At 65.6% G+C, this 10,339-nt stretch overlaps 1 protein-coding gene across 4 annotated transcripts in view; it reads right to left on the bottom strand.

Annotated features, from left to right (window-relative positions):
• Nucleotides 1-10,339, bottom strand: part of SLCO4A1 (solute carrier organic anion transporter family member 4A1) — a 21,881-nt gene that overhangs the window by 11,237 nt on the left and 305 nt on the right. For 2 of the 4 annotated variants that reach the window (XR_003900921.1, XM_029916966.1), the window contains exon 1: nt 29-1,357. Coding sequence is in view for 3 of the 4 variants with exons in the window: in XM_029916966.1 (XP_029772826.1) it covers nt 29-785 (757 nt within the window). In the remaining variant the exon portion in view is untranslated. Of the gene's footprint in view, nt 1-28; nt 1,358-2,357; nt 2,444-10,339 lie in introns of those variants that run through there. The other 2 variants (XM_029916967.1, XM_029916968.1) reach the window with 2 other exon arrangements.

Below are 10,339 nucleotides of genomic sequence, written 5' to 3'. Positions count from 1 at the left end.
AGGCTGCGGTTGGCCGGGCACGCGCCCGCGCCCTGGGCGCCCTCCGGCTCGTAGGCGCCCGCGGTGAAGTGGGGCAGCGCGAACACCAGCGAGCCGGCGCCCATGACCAGCACGCCCCAGCCCAGCCAGCGCGGCTTGTGGCCGGTGCCCCCGAAGTAGCTGACGAAGGTGAGACACAGGCAGGCGGCCACGTCGTAGGCGCTGGCGATGAGGCCGCTCTGGTAGCTGTGCAGGTCGAAGCGGCGCTCGATGGAGGTGATGACCGTATTGATGAAGCCGTTCACCGTCATGCCCTGCAGGAAGGCGGCCCCGCACAGGAAGAGCAGGAAGCCCCTGGGCGTGTTGAAGGCCTGCAGCCACCTGGGCGCGAAGGCCCGCCAGCCACACGCCGTGCTCTGTGGCCCCGCGGCCACGTAGCGCATCTCGGGGGCCGTCCAGGGCTCACGCTTCCCAGCCGGCGGCTGGCACAGCGGCTGGCTGCAGGAGTCCAGGGGGTTGCGGGCGGGCGGGCACGGGGCGCCGTGGCTGAGGGGCGAGCCGAGGGATGCCCGCCGGCCAGGGGGGCTGTGGCCACTCCCGCTGTCCATGGCCGAGGGCGGGCTCGGGAAGACCAGCTGTGGCATGGACACCAGGGGCTTGTCCCCCATGGAGTGCTGAGGCATCGCCGCCCAGGGGGTCCCAGGGGCAGCCACAGGACCCACGGGACAGTATACCGATGGCTGGTTCGTTCTGTGAGAAGAGTTTCCGGTTAGAAAACTTCCATCTACCCTTGAACGCACTGACATCTCTGGGAGAATGCCCCCGACCCTGTGCCCGGTCCCCCGGTCCCCCGGGGCAGCCGATGGCTCTGTGCCCGCTACCCAGTCCTTCCCTGACCAGCCCCCTCCTGAATCCGGGCCGAACCTCCCAGACCTGCACACGTGAGCAAGCCCCAGTCGGGGAGCCGGACTGAGGCACAGTGGGACCGAGTCAGACGCCACACACTATCCCCCTCGGCCCGTGCTCAGCTGGTGTGAGCTGTGCGCTCGGCGCTGGGGGGGCCACCCGGTGTGGACGCAGTGTCCGCACTGACCGTCAGGCCTCAGTTTCCTCTAGCTTTCTGTGCTGTTTAGCAAGGAGACACCTGTTTTAACCCAGCACTTGGGGAGCAAGGGCAGCGTGGGGGCGTGGCCTGGGGAAAGGGCGTGGCCCGTGGAGGGGGCGTGGCCCGCGGGAGAGGAAAAAAGCAGCTCCAGGGCAGGTCTGTGTGGTGCATGCTGCACAGGGCATTTCAAAATGTCGCCGGGAACCACGTGTGCAGCAACATGGCTGGGTAAGAGGAAAGGCAGACACTCCTCTCTGCTGAAGCCCCAGTCCAGCCCTGTTCCCTCCCCGACCCGCACTTCCTGCCCACCCAAGGAGCTGGGCTGGGGTCTGGCAACCTGCACCTCGAGGCTCCTGGGGACCCCCGCACACCCCCACCCCACCCGCAGTCAGGAAGAGCAGCACCTCCTGCCAGGTACACGGGGGATTCTGGGCGCCTGGGCTGCTGGGCTGGTGCTCCCACAGATCTAACCCATCACCCACCGCTCGGGCTCCGACCTCCCCTGCAGCCCGGCCGCTTCTGGAGAACCCCACGTAGCTCTCTGCTTACAGGGGCTGACAGTGTCCTCCCCAAGGAAGGCAGGCCTGAGCCCCAACCGCCAGCCCCTCAGAACGGGGGTGTGCTTGGAGGCAGGGCCTTAGAAAAGGTGACTGCGGTCAGACCCGGGGGTCAGTGGGGACCTCGGTTCGCTGACTGGTGTTCGGACTCAGGCACACACAGAGCGAGCACCACCTTCACGCGAGAGCACTGTCCAGCAGCCGGGACGGGGCCCCGAGCAGGTCCTCCCTCTCCGCGGAACAGGCTCCCAGAACTAGGACCCTCAACCCCCGCCGCGTCAGTGCCGGGTCTCTGCTCTGTGGTCCGGCAGCCCCAGGGCACTGACACTCCCTTCACCTTTTGGGCCACTTTGTATCCAGAGGCTCCCAGCGTTTCTGAAGCCCAGCCATCTCGGGGGTCCTCAGGCCGTGGGGGGCACGGGAAACACCAGGGGCTGTGCTCGGAGGCCTCCCCCAGGGCTGGGGGCCCCTTACTGGTGACTCAGAACCCTGAGGTGTCCCCAGACCCAGAGCATCAGGCCACAGGGACTCACTGTCACGCACTCCCCAGCACGCGCAGAGGCCAGGGCGCCGAGAGCGGCCCTTCCCGTGCACTTGCACAGGCCCAGACTCCGCCAGGGAGCCGGCCAGGGAGCCCTGCCTGGTTGGGCCCGCACGGGGCGAACGGTGGTCTCCCCAGAAAGATCGGTCCACCCGGACACTGAGTGTGACCTTACTTGGAAAAAGTCTTCGCAGGTGTGGTTAATGGCTTGAGATGGGGTCATCTGGATTGGGGTGGGCCCCAGTCCAGTGACAAGTGTCCTTAAAGAGAAGACACAGAGAAGTCACACGACAGCAGAGGCCAAGCCCCAAGAGACAGGGCCACCAGGAAGCCGGGGCCCCAGGGCAGGAAGCCCCTCTCCTGGAGCCTCCAGGTGGCACGAGGCTCACGGACCCCAGGCTCTGGCCTGCAGGGCGGTAGAGAACAGACTCTGCGGCGTTAAGGCCCCGGTAGCCACCACGGGGGCCACAAGCTGCCACGTGTGGCCCGGCACTCAGGAGCCACAGGCCTGAGGGGATGGGGCGGCCGAGCTTAGCGGACGCCCGGGAGCCCGCGTGCCTGCGACACTGCCGGCCTCGCCAACGCTGTGAAAGGACCCTGAGTGACGGCGGCATTTGCACACGATCTGGCCGCCCCCACCCCAGGCTCTCCAGGCTGAGTCCCGAGGCTGCGCAGGGACAGCGCAGTTCCCCCCCAGTCGTCCCCGGGGTGGCCATGAGCGCCCGGGCGTTATTTACACTTCTAGCGCCTCCCAGCCCTGCAGGCCAGCAGGCGCGGCTGGACTCCGAGCGGAGCGGGGAGGGGCAGCTCCGGGGGCTCTGGAGGACAGGTGGACGGGGAGCTGCGGGTGGTGGCCGCGGGGCCACCTCCAGCCCGCGCAGCGCCAGCACCCCCACAGCGGAGTCTCGCAGAAGGCAGCAGCCAGCGTGAGCCCGGCGCAGAGTGGCTGCCCAAACAGACACACCGGGAAGTACCACAGATGGACCCACAGGCCAGCCTGTGCTGACGCGTGGCAGGTTTTCCTCCAGATGCACGCACACAGGTACGCGCACACGTGCACCAACACACACGTGTGTGCGGGTCAGCAGGTGCACACACTGCCATCTGCACCTTGGCATGCACGATGCACGCATTGCTGGGACAGGCCCCGAAGCAGAGGGACCCCAGCCAGGCCAGAGCTCAGGGAGGCCGCCAGCAGCCGGCAGGGATGACGGGCCAGTATCGGGGCCTCGAGAATCATTCACGGATCAGTGTCTCGAGTGAGTGATGGAGACATCCAGGGGACACCTGTTGTGCCAGCTCCGGGTGTGCCTCTCAGCCCCGCCCCTGCAGGAGGGCCGCAGGGCAGGTGACCCGGAAGGGGGAGGCCCGCAGCAGGGTTGAAGCGGCGGTGGGATGGCCACTTTGGTGACCAGGGATCACTACAAGGAGATCTGAAATCAAAAGGCACGGGAGAGCGCCAAAGAGCAGCGCCGAGTCAGCGGGCAAATCCCACCTGCGCCAGTGCTGTGGATGACCTTGGACGTGAGTACAGACAGATCAAGCCAAGTCCTCTGCAACCCATGATTTAAATTAGCAAACTGAACCGCCGGTCGGGGTGTTAGCCCATGACCCACTTGTGGCTGCCACCAGCTCGTGCTGGTTCTGCCGGGAGCCTGCCTGCGGTGTGACCCATGCCCAGCCAGGGCAGCAAGCTGCGAAGGGGCCTTTGCAACCTTGTTTCCCGGGCTCCCCGGGCGGTGTGGAGGCCACAGTTCTTCCTCTGTGTGGCTCTCACCCTTATGGACACTCTTGGTCGGAAATGAGGAGGCGGGCCTTCCCGGGGGTCCCGGCGCTAAGATGGGAGCAAGGAGTGGTGCCCGGAACCGCCACCTCCCCCAGCAGCCAGGCAGTGGGGTCCTGAGTGAGTCTGGGGTACGTGACCTCTGGAATCTTGCAGCCACGAGGATGGGCCCGAGTATCATGGGGCTTCCGAAAGACATTTCCGAGTTTGTACCAGGGTCTCACGCGGCCCTGCCTGGACACGACCGTGTGCTTAGTCTGCCAAAGCCTCTCTGGACGTGGATGCACAGATGGTCACGACATGTCCCCTGCTAGAGGACGGAGTCCTACAGGAGCGCAGTGGCCACGGTGGCCGAGCCCAGCAGTGAGGATGCGCAGGTGCGGGCTGGACGGGCACTGAGCAGCTCTGGCTTGGCCTCCTGGTCATCAGCCCCCTTGTGGGCAAAGCTGAGGATGACAGGGTGTGACTCAGGTCGCTCACGGGCGTTTCTTCCCAGGATCTGCTTCCCTGAAGGCCAGAGGTGACGCCCAGCACGGCTCAGCCAGAAGGTGACTTCATGGCTGTCCTCCCTGCCAGTGGCCCTGTGGCCACTGCCCTTTGTATGTCAGGCCCCCGTGGGCCGGCCGGTGAGAAGGTGTCAGGGACAGAACCCAGTGACAGTAGCACGTGGAGGTGGGGAGCGGGCACCACCACTGGGCTCGGAGAATTTCTCCTGTAAGCATGTGCACAGGTGCCTAGCTCCTGTCCACTGGGAACCAGCTTGTCCAAAACGTGTGTCTGCTCCCCACCTGCTGCTGGGGCCTGACTGCAGGGCTGAGGTGGGCTAGGCCGGCGCCGAGGTGCCCACTGGAGCCGGTGCAGAGGGCCGGGCTGCGCAGCCAGATGGCAGAGGCAGGAGGCAGGCCAGCGGGGAGCCAAGGGGCAGGCTGAGCCCCAGCGGGAGAGACGGGCCACTGGTATCCTCACCTAGAAGGCCCCAAGGGCATCTCACTCCTGGCGACTCCTCCCCTCCTCCACCCAGACCACTGCTCAGAGCCTGGCCCAGAACCACGGCCACGGCCACAGAGCCAAGGGCAGCATGACGGTGGATTCCAGCTGTCAACCGGTGCCCCCAAGGCATATGGGCAAAGGCGCTTCTGGAAGAGACTAGTGTCTGAATTCGTGGATTTGGTGCAGGTGGGCCTTGTCCAGCCAGGTGAAGGGTGGCAGGGCTGAGCCTTCCCTGAATGTCTCCCGCCTGGCTACCTTTGAACTGGGGCATTGGCTCTTTCCTGACTTTAGACTTGAACTAGGACCTTGTTCTTCCCAGGTCCCGAGCCTGCCCTGCTGGCTCTCAGGCCAGACCCACACCTTTATGTCTCCTGGGCCTCCAGCTTGCTGACTGCACACTTAGAGGACTGCCAGCCTCCACAATCATGTAGGCCAAGGCCAAGTTTCTAATAATAAATTTCTATATAAAAATGTCCTATTGGCCGTGTTCCTCTGGAGAAGCCTGACTGCGCAGCTGTGCTGGGCAGTGGGGTCTGGGGACCCCCAGGACACTGTCCCCTCCACCAGGAGCTCACAGCTCCTCCACGCCCGGGGAAGCCATTTAAGAGCCAGCCGCAAACTGCCTGCCACCAATCACGAGGCACAGGCTGGGGAGAGCCCTCAGGGGCCCTGGGAGGGAGGAGGGCAGGGCCATCAGCAGGGCATCTGCGTCTGGGGGTCGCCTGAGGCCCCTCCCATGTGCGCATAAGCCACTGAGATCCCCAGTATCAGGAGGGGGTCCTTTACCACAGAGCCATGTGCGCTGCCCCAGGACGAGGGACAAGGCCTCCACTGGAGCCCCAGCCATGTGACCCCCAAACAGTGCCAGCGGCAGGAAGAGCCTGCGTGACTGGAGTGGACTGGGGGCTCCATTGTGCCTTCCATCGCCGCAGCACCTGCTCACAAGCTGGGCGGGCCCTCCCTGCTGCTCTGCTGCCTTCAGCCTCCAGGAGGCGCATCTGAGGCCACCAGATGCTCTGCAGGCCGTGTGGAGGGCTTCCCGGAGGAGCCGGGAGGAGAGACAAGGTGCTCTCCTCCTCCAGCTGCGAGGGGAGAAGGCAGTGCCGTCACAGGGAGCCCAGTAGGTGGCGCGGGGCCTTATCCCATCCCCAGGCCTGTCCTGGTCCCTGGGGCCCCCCCACCTCTGCCAGAGGCCCTCCGCCTGCTCCAGCGGGAGACGCGCCCTGCGGGATTAGGTGCCCTGGATTAGCAGCGAGGGTAATGCTGACTCTGGAGCCTCCAGCCAGAGGCTCTGCACCTGGGGCTTCGGTGGGAGGGGCAAGGGCGTGTGTGTGTGTGTGTGTGTGTGTGTGTGTGTGTGTGTGTGTGTGTGAGTGAGAGAGAGAGAGAGAGCGAGCTCAGGAGGACAACACACGTCTCTTCCGCCTGCCCAGCCACCAGCCGCACCTCTCCGAGTCCCCACGCCGCTCCTCCTCCCCGCCCCACAGGCCCCGACAGCTGCAGTGTGAGCCCCGGGCCCCCTGCTGGGAGGCTCGGGGGGGGGGGGGGTCCTGGTCTCACCCAGGGCGGCAGGAGTGCTAGTGCCCATGGGCCCCTCTGCCCGCCCAGGTCCTTGTGCGCACACCCACTCCCCACTTGGGGGCTGCCTGCAAAGCCAGCTGGTCCTCCTCGAGTCCAGCGAATGCCCCCGGGGGGGCAGCCCTGCCCTGTCCTGGGGGCTGGGGTGTCCCCAGTCTCCAGCTTGAACCCTGCTCACTAGGGACATGGCAGCCGGGGACACGCACATCAGTGTCACTTCTGCTTCCTCTCTGTGCTCCAGCTGGTAGGTCCCCTTCTCTGCACCTGACTGCTCTGAGGTTGACAGCCACAGCCCACGCCACTGTGACATGGGCCACACTACATGGCAGCCCCTGCCCGAGCTCCTGAATATGGGTCCCCTTCCTGTCCCCTCCCCTTCTCCCTTCCTCACTCTTCCTCACCCCCTGGGCCCTTGCCCCCCGCCCCGACCCTGGGCCCTTGCCCCCCTGACCCTGGGCCCTTGCCCCTGTGACTCGTGGAGATCTTTAGGCAGCTCTCTTTTCTGGCCTCCAGGGTCCGTCTGGGCGTCCTGTCCTCTGACTGAGGGAGGGGAGGGGCTTTCACTTGTTGCGGATGAGGCCGGAGCTATTGAGCGAGCAGGCAGCGGGGGCAGATCTGGGCTGACCCGTCCCCATTTGCAAGCCTGGGTCAGCAGGAAGCCGGCCACTTTGTATGGAGGTCACAATGAAGGGCTGTGTGAGAGAGTGGGCACCTGTCCCTTGGGGGCTGTCCTGCATGGCCGTCCCTGCCCCCGCCTTGTCTCCACCAGGTGGGGACATGCGATGAGCCAGAGAGAGGGGAGTCCAAGTTTACTGAAGTTTCCGGCTCGTAGAGTTCGGTCGTGGAGGGAGGAAGGGAGGCCGTACTGCAGCCAGGCGGGTGCTCCCACTTGGGGCGGTGGTGAGCGTCTCCGGGCCTCAGTTTCCACACTTAAGTATAAGTGTGGCCTCATGGGGAGGAGGGAGTGAGCCTCAAGATGAAGGACCCAGCCCCTCGATCAGGCGGGTCTGGGCTCATGAGAAATGGGGACTTGCAGAGGGCCGTCACAGGGTTGGAGGTGCGGCGGCACACGCCGGGCTCGGCCACGTCCAGGTGGCCTCTGCAGCAGACGCACGGACTGCACTCCAGCCCAGGGTGGGAATGGGCACTGCCCTCAGCACAGCTGATCCCAAGGCCTAAAGGGCACTGAGCAGAGGGCCACAGCCTCGGGTTCCCTCAAGGCCGCCTGGATAAAAAGCCGGTGAGGAAAGGGGGCCCCCGGGGAGGAGAGGACGTGTTTGAAGATCCCCAGCCCGGGAGCCGGTGACTGTCTGGACGGCAGAAGCGGAGCGGCCAGGCCTTGGTGAGCAGAGGCATGTGGCTTGTGCAGAGGGTCCAGCAGCCCCAAGAAATGTGGTTCAAGAGGCTAATTCTGTATAATAGTAGGGGGGGGCGGTGCGCCGTGGCCACAGAGGGGAAATGAGGGGTATCTGAGAACCGCAGGCCGAGGGCCCGCAGCAGGAAGCGTCCCCACGCCCGGCGAGGAGGGGACAGGACCCGGGCCCAGGGGCTGGTTCCCTCCCCTGCTGGCAGGCCCCAGGCCCCACCGACACACAAGAGTCTGGTTACCAGAGACCGGGCTGGGGTGCCCTCCGGCCCACGGGCAGGGTCCTGGTGGGCCTGTCGACTACCTGCCACGGTGGAGCCCGGGCCCTGCCCTGGGGGGGGGGGCTCACTGCGACCGCGCTGAGGCCAGACAAGCAGCTCAATGTTCTAGAACAAAAGCAGCTGGGTTTCTGAGGATTATTGTCTCTCCCCTTCTAAAAGCAGACAATGGGCTCTTTGCCACGCCTGAGCACAGCAGGCCACATGGCTCAGGAGGGAATATTTTCGTGGTTCTGTCCACAACAGAGGAGCAGAAGTGCGGCCGGGTGCGTCTCCTGGGGTCCCGCCGGGCCGGCTGTCGAGCGGCCTCCTGGCCGTGAGCACGGGCCATCGCTCTGCTGCCGGCTGGTGACCCGGGGAGGCGCCCCGGACCCGCGCTGCCTCAGCAAGCTCCGGTCCACGAAGCCCAGAGCTGGACCGGCTCAGCAGTGCTGACCCAGGAAATGGATCACCACTCACAGAGGCTTCGAGATTGTCTGGAAGCCGGACGTGGACCCAGAGCCCAGACTGCCGCAGTGGTTTGTCAAAGGTCCATTGCAGACTCTGGAGAGCCAGACTCTCTGAGCGGGATCACTCAGAATCAGCTGCTCCAGCACACAGGACATCACCCCCAAGACTGCCACTCCCTCGGCCACCATCAAGTCTGACCTCTGGGCACCCAGCCACCTCACCATGGTGTTGGGAGGGACTCGGCGGGGACCTGCCCAGGCACCTGCTTGAGGGGCCACGCCCAGGTGAATTAGGTCATAGCCACCCAGGAGGTAAGCAGCCCCATGCCTGTGCAGCAGGAAGGCAGCACTGAGGCAGGGCGGCAAGGAGTATGGGGGTCCAGCCAGAGGGCCCTTCCCTCCTCTCCCTGCGTCCATGGACCTTGCCATCCGAGCCAGGTGCTCCAGGCCCCTTAGCCGTGGACCCACGTTTTGGGACACTGCTTTGTGTCAGGCTGTCAGCTGGGTTGCCTTCTCCCCACCAGCATCAGAGCTGCAAAAGGTCCAGAGTCACCTAAGTCTGAATTAAAAGCTCTCCATCACATCCTAGCAGAGTGACCATGCTCAAGTCACAGAACTTCTTAGTGCCTTGGTTTACTCATCTGTGAAATGGGTAGGATAGGAGCTTACACGGTGTTGTCTTACACGAGATACTGCTCAGAGCACTCAGCAAGGGGCTGGCAAGCTCGGCTCTCCGACAGCTTCTCCTTCATTACTGTTACTGATATTGTCAGATTCGAGAATAGAGACGGCTCAAACCAGAGACTTTCTCTCCTCTGAAGGACATGGGCCACACCCTGCACAGGGAATAAAATCTTCCCGGTCCCGGGAATCCCCGCCCCACTCGCCAGAGCCAGTTTGTCATCAGACGGGAACCCAGGTTCCAAAAAGCACAGAGAGGAGAAGCTGGTTCCGGCGGCAGGTGGAAAACTACTGCGGCTCCCCCGCGCCTCCCGAGAGGAACAGGCCCCGCCACCGAATCTGCCGCCCACGAGGGAGCGCTCGCACGCCGCCGGTCCCTGCCCTCGTGGTGCTGACCCCGCCGGGCCCCGCACGCGCCTCTCCACTCAGGTCCGCACGGCCGGCTCGTTCTGCCTCGGGTCTCCCGGTCGGGGGCCAAGTGTGTCCCCGCGGCGCCTGAGGCGGGTCTGCACCCCCCACCCCCATCCCGCCCTCCGCTCGCACCGGGCGCCCGGGTCCCCTCAGCCGCGCTCCGCGCCGGGATACACGCACCAGGCGTGGCGTGGTGGGAAGAGGGGCCGGCCAGCGACGCCCCGGGCGGGGACCAGCCCCACGCGCCCGCCCCAGCCCAGCGCCCGGGGAGCGGTCCCCCAACGCTGCCACCACGGGGTGTCTTTATCGCAGTCGGCGCGAACAAAGCCTGGCCGCTCGCGAGAAACTTCTGTGCCTGGCGATTTCCTCCTGGACCCGGCTCGCCGCCACTCTGCACCCCGGGGAGGCGCGTCTGTCCCAGACCTGACCCGCGGGGTCTGCGCCCGCGAGCGCGCGCAGCCACCTGCCCTGCCACCAGCCCGGCGGCTCCCTCCCTGCCCTCCCCTGCCCGTTGCCCTCCCCTCCCACCCCCGAGGCTCCCCGCCTGGGCAGCTGGCAGCGACCGGGGTGCATTCGCCTCGGATTTCCCAGAGGGAGCCGGGCCGCGGGGTGCACTGCCCG

This window comes from Suricata suricatta, chromosome 12, assembly GCF_006229205.1.
Source record: "Suricata suricatta isolate VVHF042 chromosome 12, meerkat_22Aug2017_6uvM2_HiC, whole genome shotgun sequence".
Taxonomy (NCBI): Eukaryota; Metazoa; Chordata; class Mammalia; order Carnivora; family Herpestidae; genus Suricata; species Suricata suricatta.
The sequence above is the reverse complement of the archived record's forward strand: the minus strand, read 5'-3'. Positions and strand labels throughout refer to the sequence as shown.